The 18,486-nt window shown below is 47.0% G+C and overlaps 1 protein-coding gene across 4 annotated transcripts in view; it reads left to right on the top strand.

Annotated features, from left to right (window-relative positions):
* The window catches only part of LOC138293669 (N-acyl-aromatic-L-amino acid amidohydrolase (carboxylate-forming)-like), a 215,106-nt gene that overhangs the window by 40,025 nt on the left and 156,595 nt on the right, over nucleotides 1-18,486 (top strand). For all 4 annotated transcript variants that reach the window (XM_069232973.1, XM_069232970.1, XM_069232972.1 and 1 more), the window contains exon 2: nucleotides 519-799. In XM_069232973.1, coding sequence (XP_069089074.1) covers nucleotides 519-799 — 281 coding nt within the window. The remainder of the gene's footprint in view (nucleotides 1-518; nucleotides 800-18,486) is intronic.

Here is an 18,486-nt window from a genome sequence, read left to right as displayed (position 1 = left end):
TGCCTGCCTCTGCCATTCCTTAGTGAAGTAGTTGCCTGTTGCTCTGCCATTCCTAAGTGAAGTAGTTGCCTGCCTCTGCCATTCCTTTGTGAAGTAGGTGCCCACCTCTGCCATTCCTTTGTGAAGTAGTTTTCTGCCTCTGCCATTCCTCAGTGAAGTGGTTGCCTGCCTCTTGCCATTCATTAGTGAATTAGATGTCCTGCCTTTGCTTTTCCTCACAGGGAGTGTCCACACATGTGAGATCAATAAGCCTGTTGAGGTGACAGGTGTGGTTTGAGCTGCTTGGAATTCCTGGAAGGAGGGTACAGTGTGTTTCTGAGTATCCTCCTTCATCGAGTGAGGGAAGCCCGATGAGATAAGAACCAAGAAGTGAACAGACCTGAGCTGCCGCTGGCAGTGAAGAGAGTGGGCAGTCAGGAGACAGAAGGAAGGTACAGGCAGGGCCTATTTCAAACATGCACCTGTGTACACTGAACTTTTATCTCCCCCTTCTCTCCCTTTTATGCCACTCTCCACAGCTGGCAGCTTATAGCATGGCATCCACAGAGAAGAAGGACATTGACATGACCTCTAAGTCAGTCCCCCTGAAGCCTGTGACCAAAGTTGCTGTCGGCGGGGGCACCTTTGGGAACAAGCTGGACGGAGTCTACCTGGCTAAGATGTGGCTGAAAGACCCCTCAGAACTGCAGCGCCAGACCTTCAATGCCACACCCTGCCTGGTGAATCCCCGAGCTGTGAAGGCCATGGCACGCTTCACAGAGAAGGACATCAACACCTGCTTTCTGGAGAGCATCTTAAGGTGGGTGCCTGAGGGAGGCAGGGCATGGGGGGGTCACTCTGAGTGTAAGCTGACGGATTTTAGGAGGACATCAACACCTGCTTTCTGGAGAGCATCTTAAAATGGGTGACTCTGGGAGGTGGACGGGACTCAGGGAACTCAGAATTAGAGTGCTGGGTCTTTGTATGACATCAGAAAGTGCTTCCTGGAGAGCATCTTAAGGTGGGTGACTGGGTGGGGGGGGGCAAGGCAAACTGGTAACTCAGAGTGGAAGCTGCTGGGTCTTAGGAGGACATAAACACCTGCATCCTGGAGAGCATCTTAAGATGGGTGACTCAGAGAGGTGTGAAGGGTTCAGGGAACTCAGTAGTTGGGCTGATGGGCCATTAGAGGACACCACATGCTTCCTGGAACACCCATTGGTGGGTGAGTGTCTGTGGACATGTAAATCCAAGGTGTGGGCTTTGGATGCTGGGGGAATCTCTTGCCTTAACCTCGCGTTTGGATCTAGGGAGACATCTGCACGGTGGCATTATTGTTCGCTCAGTTAGTGACTCCTTCACTTTGCTGATGTTCTCCCTTTTCCCCCTATCTGTGCTGCTCTTTTACTTTGTTGCCCAATTCTTAATCATACACAATCACAAACTCCCTCTGTATCTCTGTCCTTACTTGCTCTCTCTTTCTCTCCCACTTTCTCCTCTCTTTCTCTCTCTGACTCTTTATCTCTTCTCTCTCTCAGCTTCCACTCTCACAAACTCTATCTGTTTTCACTCTTAATTCCCCTGTTCCACACAATGTCCGTTTTTCTTCTCTCTCTCCCATTTTGTCTTCCCGTGTCTCCTTATCTGTTTTCTCGCCAGTTCTCTTTTTCCTTTCTCTCCTTTTTTATGCTCATTTTTTATGTTTTCTCTCCTAGCCTCTGTTATACTTTCTACCTCAGTTTCTTTCCTACATACGTTCTTTCTTTCGCTTTTTTCTTTCTCTCTCCTCCTTCATTGTCTTTCCTTCTCCACAGTTTCTCTTCCTCTTTCAGTTTCTTTCTCTGGTCTGTTCTCTGTTGTCGCTTTTTTTACTAACTGTCTGTCGTACTTCCTTTCCTTCTTGGTCTCTTTATCCGAACTCTTCACTCTCCTTCTCTCACTCATTTTTTATCTCTCTGTTCTCATCAACTCTTCCCATTCCTCTCACTTGTCCCATTCCCAGCAGCTTTAGCTGTCTGGAAACTAGAGGTGGGAGAGCCAACAAATTAACAGGGAGAACCAAGCCAGATCCGAGCCAATGGCCTGGTTTGGCTCTTGGAGCCCGTGCACAAGCCGACCCTGAAAATATTTGCTATGTAAATCATACAACAAACATCACCTAAAATATTATAAAGTTTGTTAAAAAAAAATTTAAAAAGTGTATTCCCTTAACATGTAGAAGCTTTAATATTAACAGAGCACATTATAGGATTACATGGAGACGTACTTATTAAACGTGACAGTTCTGTACAACTTGTGGTCTGAACTCACGTATTTGAAAGTGCATTCATATTTGATAATAAAGAAAAAAGGGTTTTTGTGAAATTAAATATTTGCTTAATATCACACAATTTAAGTTGGGAAGCAGCGATTTTTCCAGGTTTGCTGGTTTCACTTTGCACAAATTAGCCAGTAAGTGGTTGTCTATTTGTCTTTTATTATGTTGAGGATTTGCACCTTAACGCCTTGCACCTTTCAGTGCATTTTCTGCAATTTCTGAAACAGTGCAAACTCAACCCAAAGGTGTTGGATGCTTTACATGAGTGCCAGCCACATTACATATGCCACATGCATTGTTTATAGGCGCAGGGAGACTAAGGGCTTCATGTACGAACAAATTGTATTGCGACTCGCAATTTGCGAGTCGCAAAACCTTATGTTGAACAGTGTGAATGACACTCTTTGCGATTCGCAAGGGGGTCGCAAATGGCCTTCCTCATGAATATTCATGAGGTAGGTCGCAATTTTCGACCCCCTTGGGAATGGTCGCTCTCACAGGGATGGTGGCCTGCTGGGGTCAGCAGACCACCATGCCTGTGACTGCTTTTAAATAAAGCAGTGTTTTTTTTTTTAAATGCAGCCCATTTTTGTAAAGGAAAACGAGATGCATTTAAAAAAAAAATATGAAACGTTTTCGTTTCATTTTTTCAGAGCAGGCAGTGGTCCACAGGACCACTGCCTGCTCTGAAAAAATGTTTTTACTGCCATTCACAAAGGGGAAGGAGTCCAATGGGGACCCCTTCCCGTTTGCGAATGGGTTAGCACCAGTGTGACACTGGTGCTAACTGCAATTGTTTTGCGATCGCATTCACGGTCTCAAAACAATCATACATGGGACTGCGACTCGCAATTAGGAAGGGAACACCCCTTCCTAATTGTGACTCGCAATCGCCTTTTGCAATTTGGTAAATAGTTTACTGAATCGCAAAAATGGGTTCCAATATACCGAAGTGCATTTTGCACATTGCAAACGGCCTGATTCGCTGTTTGCGATACGCAACATGCTACGTACATGTAGCCCTAAGTGATTTGCCGAGAATCACAGGACAATGAGCCGAGACCGATACTCGAACCTGTCTCCCACTTCCACAGTCGTCTGCCATGACCTTAATTCCACATCATGGACAGAGGAAGGAAAGCAGGAGACACATGAAAGCTCGACTCGTTTTGGACCCGAGGTTCCGACAGGACCTCGAGCTGAGCCAGAGCCAGGCTTCAGGTTCCAGCCTGGCTCCAGCTCCCAGTGGCTCGCCCTTCTCTACTGGAACCAGCACACCACAGATGTATGCATATATAGAGGGGGCGTTAGGCTGCCGCTTTCCGTCATTGGCTACTATGGTTCACCTGATATCGCAGATATCAACTACTTAAAGAAGAAGTAAACACGATTATTGACTTTCATTTATTTAATAGGTTTATGTATGTATTTATTTTTAAATGAGGGTCCACTGCCCTTCACACTCTCTTGGCATTCTTAATCTCACCCCGTTTGCCATTCCCACACATCTGTGGGCACTGTTGTCATGGTAAAAACCAAAATGGCTGCCATTGCACCACTGGCGATACGCATGCATCATGACTCCTTCGTACTCCTACGTCTTTACCTGTTTTAATCCATAACTTGTTGTTAATAATTCAGTTTTATTTTCCTGTGTTTGAGATCTTTAGGCGTACCACTGCCGGTTTCAGTCCCTGGCCTGTGGTCTCTTCCCCTAAACGTGGTCATCAGTTGCCCCCACTTGTTTCCCCTGCTCTGCATCTGCCTGTTTTAGACTCTAGACTGCTGTCACTGCTCCATAGTAGGTCACTGTTTACCTATTTTGAAAGCCACTGGGTAGACAAGGTATGTATGTGCAGGGTAGTCAAGATGAATCTCTTAATGTATGTTCAATTTTCATATATAGACAGATGCTGCTTTACTATAATACAGAGTTTTAGTATGCCGGTATTTCTTATATCAATATTGATACTATGTTCAGAAGACAAGGGTCAGCCGACACGTGTGTCAGCCCTTGGTCGGTGCCCAGGCTTGGGGCTTTCTCAAGGCGAAGAGGACCCCAGTCACACGTTAACTATTGATTATTTGCTCAGATACTGGTCTTTGCTATAAAAACTTGGTCCAGTGTAACTGAAAGGTCAGGCAACACGTGATAGTGGCATTAAAATAATGAAGTGAAAATATTATCCCGAATGGTCTAGGTTTAATCATAACTAAAGACAGGTCACTGCCATCCAAATGAGTGTCATGGTAATCAAAAACAAGTCACAAAAGTTTCAGATATCAAAACAATTGCACTTTCATAGAAATGTCAGCACTTTTCACTCCTGGGGACATGTAAAAAAACTCCTGCAATCATGTCCCTTGGAAGAGATTAAGGTTTTATTTAGGTCCTGAGGAATTGCCGTGCACTCTTTAAGGCAGTGGTTTTGAAACTTTTGACCTCTGTGCACCCCCTCTTTATCATTACTGGTATCCGGGGACCCACACGGAGTCAGTGCTGGAATCAGGGGACCCCCCCACTGAGTCATTACTGGAAGCTGGGGACCTAATCTGTTAATATTATTACATTTTCTAAGCAGTTGCGGATTCCCTGAGGAGGCTTCACGGACCCCCAGAGATCCCTAGACCACAGGTCAGGAACCACTGCTGACACGAAGGATGTAGAGCAGGTCACAGACTCATGGACCACTTTGGTCCTAGGGGTCCCTTTTGTGCTTTAATTTCACCATGTTGATTAAGTAAACAATCCACTTTGGTTGTCCATAAGTAGTTTTATCTTCACTCCACCACAACCGCTCTCCCCGATTCACCAATCCCTCCCTACCCCAGGGGAACCAGGGCATGCATCAAAGGCACATCTGGACATGAGCTTGCATAAGAAAAGATCTCCATCAAAGTGTCCCATCCAGGGGCCCATTGGGTAGTAACCTGCCCATCCAACATGGAATACAACCCGATGATAAGGCATGCCACCTCGGTGGGTGAGGGTCTTTGTGTCCTGAAAAGGATACTCCCGGGGTCCTAGAGTGCACAAGCAACATGAACAAATGTTTCATATTTGCATGTTCATATCACATAATATACAGAACGTCACACCTTTTGGATTACAGGGCAGAGAGGATCCAGTGCCATTTGGTGCCTGCTGACTGTTCCCTTGATACAAAGCTCCCATGGAGGAGGACATCTGTGTGATAGTATGAGAGCTCAGGATGCTCCTTACCTGTGTGGTGCCAATGTTGTGGTCCAGATGGAGCACAAACCACACAAGTAGCCATTCAAGTAGAACGATGGTGATGAAAGATGAAAATCCTCAAGCCCAGATTTATCATTATTTGACGCAGTGCAACGTAGCAAGACAACGTGTGGCGCTGTGTCAAATGTAGAGGACAGGAATGCGCCTTAATGTGGATGCCTCAGTGTTTGAGCGCGTCATCCTTAGTGAGTCCGGGGCGGTGTTCTGGCTGCAGTCAGTCACGCCAACCCACTGAGCTTTCTTATGGTTCATGGTGAGGCGAGTAAAGTCTGCTCACATGGCAGCCACACTTCAGAATGTGTTGGGTCAGCCGGATATCTGCACACAGAAGTGTGCACCAAGAGCAGGGCATGGAGGCCTGATGTACCAGCTCCTCCCTGTAGCCAGGGGAAGGACCTTGTCCTTGTCTCCTGCGGGTCTACCACCACCATTGCCGCTAACAGGATTACCACCCCCAGTATTACTACCACCAATACCACCAGTACTACCACCAGCATTGCCACTAACAGAATTACCACCACCAGTACTACCCCCACCAATACCACTAGTACTACCACCACTACCACCAGTACTACAAACACCATTACCACTAATGGAATTACCACCACCAGTACTACCACCACTACCAATACCACCCGTACTACCATCGCCAATACCACCAGTGCTACCACCATAATTGCCGCTAACAGAATTGCTACCATCAGTATTACCACCACCAGTACCACCAGTACTACCATCACCAATACCACCATTATTACCACCAATACCACTAGTGCTACCACCACCATTGCCACTAACAGAATTACCACCTCCAGTACAACCACCAATACCACCAGTGTTACCACCAATACTACCACACCACTGCCACAAACAGAATTACAACCGCAATTCCTATGAGCACCATTGCCACTAACAGAATTACCACCACCAGTATTCCCACCACCATTTCACCAGTTCTACCACCAATACCACCACTACTAATCAGTGCTAAAGTGCACATGCTCTCTCCCTAAAACATGGTGACATTGGCTCATACCCAATTGGCATATTTATTTTTCGTGTAAGACCCTAGCAAAGTGCACTACATGTGCCCAGGGCCTGTAGAATAAATGCTACCAGTGGGCCTGCAGCACTGATTGTGCCACGCACATAAGTAGCCCCCTAACCATGCCTCAGGCCTGCCATTGCAGGGCCTGTGTGTGCAGTTTCACCTCCACTTAAAAGTAATTGCCAAGCCTTAAATTCCCCTTTTTCTACATATAAGTCACCCCTTAAGCTAGGCCCTAGGTAGCCCATAGGGCAGGGTGCTATGTAGGTAAAAGGCAGGACATGAACATGTGTGTTCTAAATGTCCTGGTAGTGTAAAACTCCTAAATTCGTTTTACACTGCTGTGATACCTGCTCCTTTCATAGGATAGCATTAGGGCTACCCTTATATACTGTTTGAGTGGTAGATTCTGATCTGAAAGGAGTAGCCAGGTCATATTTAGTATGGCCAGAATGTGAATAGAAAATCCTGTTTATTGGTGAAGTTGGCTTTAATATTGCTATTCTAGAAATGCCACTTTTAGAAAGTGAGCATTTCTCTACACTCAAATCCTTCTGTGCCTTCCAATCCACGTCTGGCTAGGTTAGTTGACAGCTCCCTTGTGCATTTCACTCAGACAACCCCAAACACAAGATGCTCAGTCACACCGGCACACATCTGCATACTGAATGGGTCTTCCTGGGCTGGGAGGGTGGAGGGCCTTACACTTACATTTGAAAGGACTGTGGCCTGCCCTCACACAATGGACTGCCAAACCCCCTACTGGGACCCTGGCAGACAGGATGGAACTGAAAGTGGACCTGGTGCACTTCTAAGCCACTCTTTGAAGTCTCCCCCACTTCAAAGGCACATTTCAGTATTTAAACAGGGCCTCTGACACTACCAACTGAGACACTTCTGGACAAGAAACCACTGGAGAAGAATCCCGGAACCAGAACCTGCAACCTGCCAAGAGGAACTGCCTATCTGCTCAAAGGACTCACCTGACTGCTTTTCTGCAAAGGACTCCTGCCCTGCTGTTGCCCTGCTGCCTTGCTGCCCTCTGGCTCTGCTGAGAAGTGCTCTCCAAGGGCTTGAATAGAGCTTGCCTCCTGTTCCTTGAAGTCTCAGGGCCAAAAAGACTTCATCTCTGCAAAAGAACTCCTTGTGCAGCGAAAATTGACACACAGCCTGCAAGAAACGACTCACAGCCTGCATCGCGGTGAGAAAATCATCGTACGTCGAACCGGAATGACGCAGCCTGGCTGCCCAAGAGGAGATCGATGCAGCGCTAGTGTTGCAACCGGAACTTCGACGCACGGCCCACTGGATCGACGCAAAGCCGAACCGGAATGACACAGCCCGACTTCCTGCGAGAAGAAACGACGCAGCGCCTGCCGTGCGACAGAAGTTTCCACGTAACGCCCACCGGATCGACGCAGCCCCTGTGACTTCATCTTGCACGCCCAGGATTTCTCCGCATCATCCCCAAGGCGTCCAAAAACCCCGCAACCCAAAGAAGATCCGAGTCCATGCTCTGGAAATCGAAGCAAAGTCTGCCCTGCTTGAAAACTCAACAACGCACCTTCTGTGTGTGCCAGAAAAATCAACGCACACGTCCCCGCTTTACACGCATCTCCTCTTCTGCTGTCCCTTGTGGAGAATTTGAAAGCAAACCAGGTACTTTGTGCTTGCAAGAGACATTGGTTAATTTTTAAAGACTAAAGACTTCTTTTATCATTTCCTACAGTGATAATTCAAAGTGTACTTATCAAATCCTAATCGTTTTGACATGCATTTAACCAGATAAATATTATATATTTTTCTAAACACTGTGTAGTGTATTTTTGAGGTGTTGTACTGTGTTATTGCATGATTTATTGCACAAGTACTTTACACATTGCCTTTTAAGTTAAGCCTGACTGCTCAGTGCCAAGCTACCAGGGGGTGGGCACAGGATAATTTGGATTGTGTGTGATTTACCCTCTATACAGTGAGGGTCCTTGCTTGGACGGGGGGCAACCTGACTGCCAACCAAAGACCCCATTTCTAACAGCCACCATAGCCACTAGCAGAATTACCACCACCGTTACCACCACCCTTACCACTTCTACCACCACTGTTAACACAACCAGTACTGGACAGGCAGCTGTCCACAAGGAGCTCCGCCCGGCTTCCTCACGTGTGAACACTGTGATTCAAGGCATCTTCCAAAAAACGAGAGGTTTTAGTACTGGTTAAATGTCGCAATGACAACGTTAAAACTTGGTCTAATTTCTGCATCAAGAACCTTTAAATCTATGTGATCCCATGATCCTCGCTCACGAAAGAAAGCAGAAGTTGCTGTAATTGGCTGAACCTTCTCTGTTATCTGGATGTACACACCTGAGAGGGTGGCTATGACAAAATATAATAATTACTCACTCACTCGCCTCTTATCGTTTACCTATGATTTCCTTCCTGGGTGTCTAGCTTTTTGTGTTTCTCGAGCTTAGATTTAAAAACATTAAGTTTGCATTTTTTTACTTGATTTATAGTTCGATAACACGTATTTGAGATTTTTAAAGAGTAATGTTTATGCTTTCCTTTCTGGAAAGTCTACTTAAACTTTCCATGTTCAGATTCGAACAGGTTGTATAAACATTTCACTGATGTCTGAGAACAGGTCGTTTCCGGTCCCCAGGCCTTAGCGCGCGCAGGTCACTCTGTGTTCTGAGGAAGAATCAAAACAATAATTTTATCCCCAGGTAAAACTCTGATTTCGAAGAAATATTTCACCGAACTAGTGTCAGATTAGTGTGTTTATAGTTTAATGTGTTTATAGTTTAATGTAAAAGGCAGACATCAGACACTGTCTTTGTAGCAAGTGCTGGCAGGGCAAAGCCAATCGGTCTGCTTTGAGACCTACTAACTTTGCCTGTACCTTTTGAGGATGCCGAGGAAAAACAAGTCGTAATGACAGTTTTCTTCTCTGCCTGTCAGATTCCTTCTGACAGCTATGTGTTTTGGACAGTGATTAATTTGTAAATAAAAACGTGCTGGTGCCCAAATCCCTTCTCTCAAACATGCCTCTGCTGCAATTAAATGTGAGAGCACAGAATACTGAGGCAGTGTAATCCTGAAGCCATTTCGGGCCTCCTTAATCTATTTACAGCCACTCCCTGCCCCTTCAGCCCTTCAGCTCACTCCTGCAGCTTTCTCCCATTGTGACGCTTTTTCGTTTTTCTTTTCCTCTGTATTTCCCAAATGTGTCTTTTGCTCTCAGTGAACGCTTGAGGCAGAAAAATAAGTGCTGGGCCTCAAACATAAGTGCAACAAGCACAAATCAAGCACTGGTTTTGGATACCAAGGCGGTAGCCTCATTACTCCATATACATTTTGATTTTGGACTTGTTAAATCGCTGTTTTGTTTGCTTATTGATCTGTGACTCTTTTTCACAGTTGAAGTTGGTTCACATGGTCAGCACTGTGATGGGCCACAGATAGCAGTCAAAAGGGTTTGCAGAAATGTCAGCAAGTTTCTTGATCTGTGGGTTTTCTTTTTGATCCAGTCCTTTGTGGAATTTCACGTTGAGTTTGCGGAGATGGTCGTCCAACATCTCGATGCCCACATCTCTGTGGAGGTCTGCTGTTTGCAAAGCAAGGAGCACCTGTAGCTATCCGTAAGGCCTTTTTCTGTAGTGTCTGCAGAGGCTTCCGATATTCCAGCTTGAAACCGCTCCACACTGGTGAAGCATCTGTCATTGTAGGTTGAATAATTGCATTTATTGTGTGCACTTTGCTCTGCAAAGGCATTGATTTTGTTCTCAGAAGCGAGTACAATGCAGCCAGTTTGGTTGTTGCTTTCTGGCATGTCTTCACAATGTGGTTTCTCCACCTAAGTTTAGAGTCAAGTGTCACCCCTAGGTATGAGCTGCTCCTTTCCCACTTTATCTCCTCTCCATTGAGGCGGAACTTTGGATGCTTTTTGATCTGCTTTCTGGTGAACAATGTTGCTGTGGTTTTGCTTATGTTGAGGTTCAACCACCAATCGCTGTACCATCCAGAGATATTACTGAGCGAAGCTTCAAAGTTCTTTGCTGCTTCCTTTTTGCTAAAAGATTGGGTGATGACTACAACATCATCGGCGTAGAGACTGAGGTCTGTTTTCTTAAGCCCTTGGGAATATCATTTGTAAATATATTAAAGAGAAACGGTCCAAGAATTGATCCCTGAGGCACTCTAGCAAGAATAGGGCGTACAATTGAGCATTCCTCACGCATGGACACATGGAGAGTGCGTCCTTCTTGGTCATCAGATTTACCAGGCAGCTGGGAAACCTCAGCTTAGTAAGCTTGTAGAGTCATTCTCTATGCCATACTTGGTCGAAAGCTTTGGCTAAGTGATTTGTTGATGTTGAATCCATGGCTAATAATGTCCACAACTCTGAGAGGTTGATGGAACCCATACTGTTCTTTGGCAAAAAACTTTTCACTTGATGCAAAGTCACTGAGACGTGCAATAATTACCTTTTCAAAGAGCTCTGATAGGCCAGTTAGCAGACTTATAGGGTGATATTTTGCAGAATCTCTTAGTGACTTCCTAGCCTTAGGGAATACAATGACTCTTGCTTCTTTCCAGGCTTTAGGGAAGTGCTGGAGACATGCGTTGAAGATTTCAGTAGGGCGATCCACTGCTGCATTTGGGAACATCTTGATGGCTTGGTTGCTTATTCCATCTTTTCCTGAGGCCATGCCATTTTTCACCTTCTTTATCAGGCTTCGTATTTCGTCACTTGAGCATTCTTCTATGGTTGCAGCATCTGTTTCCGGTGGATGCTCCACGTAATGCTTGGTGATTTCTTGCTCTACTTCTCTTGTCAATTTGATGACCTGGTTGGACTTGAAGGATGTCTCCAGGGTGTTAGCCAGGACCTCTGCCTTGTCTCTGTTGCTGCAGGCCAGGTGAGTCTTTCCTTGTATCAGTGGGTTAGGTTCCTTTCTTCCAGTCAAGTGCCATGTCATTCTTCAGAGAGAATTATCTGAATCCTTCAAATGAGCTGTTGCTGCTTCCCAGTTTTCACCTCTGTGCTGGCTTATTTGTGTCGTTAGCAGTTTTGTCAACATGTACTTCTTCAGCAGGTCAGGGGTACGATACTTCTGCCACTGTCTTCATGCTCTATTCTTCTTGGCTATTGACTGCTTGATGCTGCATGGGAGTTTGTAGATGGAGCAGCTTTGAGGTTTCTGTTGAGGAATGCTGCATTTGGTGGCAGTGTGGACTGCATCTGTGAAGCTGTCAACAGCTTAGTCAATGTCTCTGATACAGCGTATTGGATCAAGAGTCAAGATTTCATCCAGGCTTCTCTTGTAGAGGTACCAGTCTGCCTTTTGGTAGTTGTACCTAGCCCAGTGCTGTTGGCATTCAATTTCGTCTCCAAAGATGATCAAAACCAGGTTGTGGTCAGATGTCAGTGCTGTTAAAGTCTCTAGTTCTATAGACTGGGAAAGATTCTTCATGACAGCAATGTCCAGGATGTCCAGTTTCTGCCATGCGTTGGACGAGTTGGGCCAGCAACTACAAAGTTCTTCTTTCTTGAGTGGGTAAGAAGAGCATGTCCTTTGCTGGTTGCGGTCCGAGAGTTCCAGCATTGGTGCTTGGCAGTAAGGTCTCCTCCAATTAATGTTGGGACGCTGGAGTCCAGTAGAGCATCTATGTCGCTTGGGCATACCTGGTCTGGTGGTGAGTAGGTTGCAGTCAGTCGAAGAGGGCCTGCAGATGTCTGAATCTGTATACCTGTTGCTTCAATGCTCCCCACTGGTGGTAGTGCAATTTCATGATGCTTCACTTTTGTACTGACTATCACAGCTGTTCCTCCACCCTTGACTCACCCACCAATCGCAGCCTCACTTTATATAGGCAGGTACGCACAATGACGTGGGAGTGGGCATGCGTTATGATGCAACTGCATGCATCACTACGCATGTGCACACCTGTGAAATAACATGAATACTTTTTTTCTTGTTTTTCTATCAAGTTAGATCGGTAAAACGCTGCAACGCAAAACCATTTTTTTTGTTTTTAAAGCAGAGGAGTTGGCAGAAGTACTGCATAGCCTTCCAAAAAACAAAAATTAACTAATATCAAGAACTATAGCATTGGGGTGAGGCAATGGAGAATTGGGTCCAGGGAGCAGGTGAGGGAAGGGGTTAAGGTAAAAGTAAATGTAGGTGGGGAAAGCAACACATGAAGATGGGAGAAACATGGAGGGCAGGGATGAAGCACACATGGAAGAGAAAATCACGGAGGCGGGGGTAGATGCTTGCATGGAAGAGCCAAGAGCACTCTGGAGGAGAAGCACATGGGTCAGAGAGAACAACATAGAGCACTGGCGTGGAAGGGAAGTACACAAGAGAGTTTTGCATCGAAGTAGGTACACACTGATGGTTAAGTAGAACATAAGGATTTATTTGAAGGTATCTTGGAAGAAACAGCTCATCCATCCAACCCTCCTGTTGGTCACCTTGTCATCATTTCTTCCTATATTCCATGGAATCCTTGACAATTCCATTCTGAGCTGAAGTCAGGCTTGCTGACATCAGCTCACGATACAATGCACCTCCCTTCTATTTAAATTTTAAGAAAGACAAACAATACACCATGCAATACAGAATAAAATACAGTAACTAACATATTAGCACAACCAAACCATTATACAACAAAAAAAACACTGTAGTCATATCAATATAGGGAACTAAACATAGCCACTTAGATAAATTGAACTTTGTACTTTCATATCAGACCTCCTTAGTAATCTCTCATCTTTGTTTTTGATACTAGTATCATCATTCTTTTTCCTAAAGTCAGACATTTTTGATTCTACCATCATCAAAATCCTTTTTCTTGTCATCCCTCTCTTGCTGAGAATAGCACTCGGCATTATCTAACATCTTTCCTTTATATATCACCACTCTGTTGAGATTCCACACTCGGTGATCTTCAGTTCTTATGGCATTCGTGAAGATTTTGATAACTCTCATTGGTTTTGGCAGTTTGTTTCTACTCACATGCCAGCCTGGTCTTCTTATCATGAAAATATTTCCAACTTTTATATCTGTTATTTTAACAGAGTGTTTTTCATCAAAACATATTTTACTGTTTCTTAATTTAAAATCTTCTCTCACCCTCCATTGCTTGGATTCAACATTTAGGGCCTGATTACAACTTTGGAGGAAGGTGTTAATCCGTCCCAAAAGTGGCGGATATACCACCAGCCGTATTACGAGTCCATTATATCCTATGGAACTCGTAATACGGCTGGTGGTATATCCGTCACATTTGGGACGGATTAACACCTTCCTCCAAAGTTGTAATCAAGCCCTTAATGTTTTACCTCCTAAAAATGTATTGACTCAAGACAGTTCTAGAATGGTATTGAGGTGTCGCCCATGAAACAAAACACATGGGGACATTCCCATGGTGGTGTAAGCTGTAAACCTGTGCACTCCAGCCCTCCTTGATACTTCTTTCTGCCAATCTAGGCAGTTATCTTTGCTTAAAGAAATGGTTTCATTTAGACCCTCATTATGATATTGGCGGTGACTTCTAAAGTGGCCGTAATACTGCCAACAGGCTGGCGGTAATTACCGCCAAATTATGACCATGACGGTGATAACTTCCATAGACAGCCAATGTTCCACACCATCCGCCAGGGTGTTAACACCACGCACCACGGTGGTAGCCATCAATAGGCAGGCAGAAGACAAGGTACCACCCACCATATTATGACACTGAAAACCGCCACGATTTCCGGAGTGGTACGAACGCCGTCAAAAGCCTGGCGGAAACACATCACAGAAGACCAAAGACTCACCGACAGAAACACAGAGAAGACCGAGGCCGCCATGGAACCGGAACTGCAAGTCTTCAGATGCTCTTCTACGCCATGCTCCACCTGGAACCCCAATGCCGACAAAGACGACGACGGTGAGTGCAGCCGCCTAGCACACAAGGGAGGGAGGGAGGAAAAGGAGAGTGACACACACACGCACAACACACACCATCCACACACACACCACACACACAACGAGCTGCAGACATAAACCGGTGGCACACAATGCACGGCATAATAATACAAGGACTACAGTTCGGCAACACTGACATTGTAATAGCAAGGCAACACCCACCATATGAACCAATTTTAGAACAACGATACATGAACAATTGTCCAGAAAGGGCCAATGCCCAATCCAAAGTGCATAAGGCCCACATGGCCACAGGGCACAGTCCAAGCCCCAACTTGATCTTGACGAATTCCGCACAACACTGTGCAGGGGCAACATCTCGGAAGTGGACAGTCACCTCAGGGGGAAGAGGGGTGGGTGGCACCTCAGCTGAAGTCGGGAACTTGCCCACTGCTCCTGGAGGAGGCTCCATGCTCATTTCCCAATGACGGGGAAGGCAAGGTCACAGTCTCTGAGGTGGGGAACTTGCCCACCACTCCTGGAGGGGGCTCCATGTTTATTTCCCAATGCTGGGGAGCGCAAGGTCACAGTCTGAGGTTGGGAACATGCCCACTGGTTCTAGAGGAGGCTCCTAGTACAACAGTCCCTGGAGGGTGGCCTATATGTCCTCTACTGGAGGTGGGGGCTGCATTCTCTCTGCTGGGGGAGGTGTCTCTTGGGCAGCCTGTGCTGGAGGTGAGGGCTGCATTGTCCCTGCTGGGGGAGGTGTCTCCTGGGGCAGCCTCTGCTGGAGGTGAGGGCTTCTTGTCTGTCACCAGTGGTTGAGTGGGAACCTTTTCTGACATTGGTGATTGAGTGGGAACCTCTTTTGTCATTGGTGGTTGAGTGGGAACCTTTTCTGACATTGATGGTTGAGTGGGAACCATTTCTGACACTGGTGGTTGAGTGGGAACATTTTCTGACATTGGTGGTTGAGTGGGAACCTCTTCTGTCATTGGTGGTTGAGTGGGAATCTCTTCTGTCATTGGTGGTTGAGTGGGAACCTTTTCTGACATTGGTGGTTTAGTGGGAACCATTTCTGACATTGGTGGGTGAGTGGGATCCTACCCTTTCCTGGCTGGTGAAGAGGGATCCTTCCCTTGCCTGGCTGGTTGAGTGGGAACCTTCCCTGGCTGGTAGAGTGGGATCCTTCCCTTTCCCGGCTGGTGGAGTGGGGTCCTTCCCTTCCCTGGCTGGTGGAGTGGGATCCTTCCCTTTCCTGGCTGGTGGAGTGGGAACCTTCACTGTCTAGCCTCCACGACCAGGAGGTGCCTCCACTGTCCCTGTGGACAGTTTGTCTGAGGTGCTGGGCTGGGTCGTTGGGACCCTGCTTTTACGGGCAGGTCAGGGTGAGGGGGAGGGAAGAGGTCAAGTTGGGCAAGGAAAAGCTTCTTAGGGACTGTGGGGCGGGATGAGGGAGGAGGGATGGGAGTGGAGGTTGAGGGAGTGGCTTTTGGAGGAGCAAGTCTGCTGGACTTGGGTGCAAGTGCCTGGGCCAAACACTGCCAACTGCACATCCCTGGGACCCACAAAGCCCTGACTGACATGGAATGCAAACGAGCTAGGTTACTTGAATTTGCCATACACACATTACTCTTTAGCTGGATCACGCTGCAATTTCTGGCATTAAGGGGCACCCACTAACTCACAACCGCCACCCGGATCCCATCCCACCTTACAATTATTGTAGTAAGGCCCACTGTACTCATCCCCTTGTGGCTGCTGGGATGCCCTCAAGTGCCCATCCAGCTCTGGGTAGGCCACCGCCAGTATGCGGACCATCAGGGTGGGTCAGGTTCTGACAGACACCCCTTCCTCGTTGGGAGGCCATTCCCAGCTGGGCCTACACGGTCTTCCATGCCCAGCGTCTCAGGTCCTCCCACCGTTTCCTGCAGTGGGTGCTCTGCCTGCTGTAGACCCCCAGGGTCTGCACGTCTTTGGCAATGGAACGCCACAGTCCCTTCTTTTGATGGGCACTGACCTGCAGAGGGAATACAGACAGGAGGACAGCATTACACATACAATCCAGCCTGTCATACATATGGCCCACAAATCCAGTTTCCAACTCCATTGGCACACACATCACCCTGTGCACACCATGTACACTACCACCAGACATAGCACCCCACATATGACATGATGCCTGCACACACATCTCCATGCAACCCTCCCACATGCATGGTGGCCAAGATGTACTCACCTGTTGGTCTGGAGGCCCATACAGCTGTCCATAATGGGGCAGGACCCCTTCCACCAAGCGCTCCAACTCCATCGAAGTGAAGGCAGGGGCCCTTTCCCTGGTCACACGGGCCATGGTAGGTTCCAGACACAGGTCACAGCAGCACTCGCTCGAAGTGTATGTGTTGTCCTGTGGAAAGTCAGGAATCAAGCGAGGTTATAGACAGAAAATGGCAGTTACATCCACGGCGGTGTACACTGTCACCGCCGACGCTGATCCCCATTGGCCACTGTACTCCATAGAGACCCACATTAGCCAATTAAGAATTGCATGGCGGTGCAAGACTGTCTTCCGCCACGACGCCCAAAGTCGGCGGAGTTACCTCACTTCCACCTGTCCTTAGATACAGGGCAGGTGGTCTCCATTTGATGGTGGTGGACTACATACAGATCTTCCATAACTGCGTCATTTATGGAAATTGCACATACATTGCCATTCCCACTGTCCCATCACATTAATGCTGTATGCACACTGAGGTGGTGGTTCCATTGTACAAATTGTGGCAGCCTACTCACTCCTATGCCCCTTGGACACCTAACACTGCAGATGAATAGAAGGAGGAGACAAACCCCCACGCACAGACCTCTTGTGGACTTGGCTACACTGGAGGACAGGCACATTATACTCACCTATAGACTGGACAGGTCCACAATCACAGAGCTGTGTGCCCAATTAGAGCCTGACCTGATATCAGCTATCCGTCATCCCACAGGGATCCCCCCTTTTGTGCAGGTTCTATCAGTGCTCCATTTCCTGGCAACTGGTTCTTTCCAAGTGACGGTGGGCTTGGCAGCAGGAATGTCACAGCCAATGTTCTCAATCGTGCTGGCAAGGATATTGTCTGCCCTGGTGAAACACATGTGCAGCTACATTTCTTTCCCCCAGGTGGAAGATTTGACCACTGTGAAAACGGGATTCTATTCAATGGGACATATTCCCAATATTATTGAGACGATTGACACATATTGCGTTTGTCCCCTCCCCCGCCAGAATGAACAGGTGTTCAGGAATCGGAAGAGTTTCCATTCACTCAATGTGCAAATGGTGTGCCTGGCAGACCTATACATCTCTCATGTTACTGCCAAGTATCCTGGGTCAGTGCATGACGCCTTCGTTCTGAGGAATAGCAGCATCCCAAATGTGATGGCCCAACTACAGAGGCACAGGGTGTGGCTAATAGGTGAGCCAGAGTCCCCATCCACTGTATGTCAGTGTATGCCTTAAAGTATTATCCCTACAGCATTGTGTAAGGCTATATTTTGTCCCTCAATACTTGCAGGTGACTCTGGCTACCCAAACCTATTGTGGCTCCTGACCCCTGTGAGGAATGCCAGGACGGGGGCTGAGAATCGTTATAATGATGCACCTGGGTGAACCAGGAGAATAATTGAGAGGACCTTCGGCCTCCTGAAGGCCAGGTTCAGATGCCTGCGCTACTCACCCGAGAAGGTCTGCCAGATGGCAGTGGCATGCTGCATGTTTCACAACCTGGCCCTCAGAGGACATGTGCCTTTTCTGCAGGAGGAGGGGGCTGTAGATGACCCTGTGGCAGCAGTGGACCCTGAGGACAGTGAGGATGAGGAGGCAGAGGATGAGGATGAGGACAACAGAACATCAGTTATACGACAATACTTCCAATGACACACAGGTGAGACAGTGGAACTGACCATTGCTCTGACTATTGAT

This window comes from Pleurodeles waltl, chromosome 4_2 (assembly GCF_031143425.1).
Source record: "Pleurodeles waltl isolate 20211129_DDA chromosome 4_2, aPleWal1.hap1.20221129, whole genome shotgun sequence".
Lineage (NCBI taxonomy): Eukaryota > Metazoa > Chordata > Amphibia > Caudata > Salamandridae > Pleurodeles > Pleurodeles waltl.
This window is presented reverse-complemented; position numbering and strand designations above follow the sequence as displayed.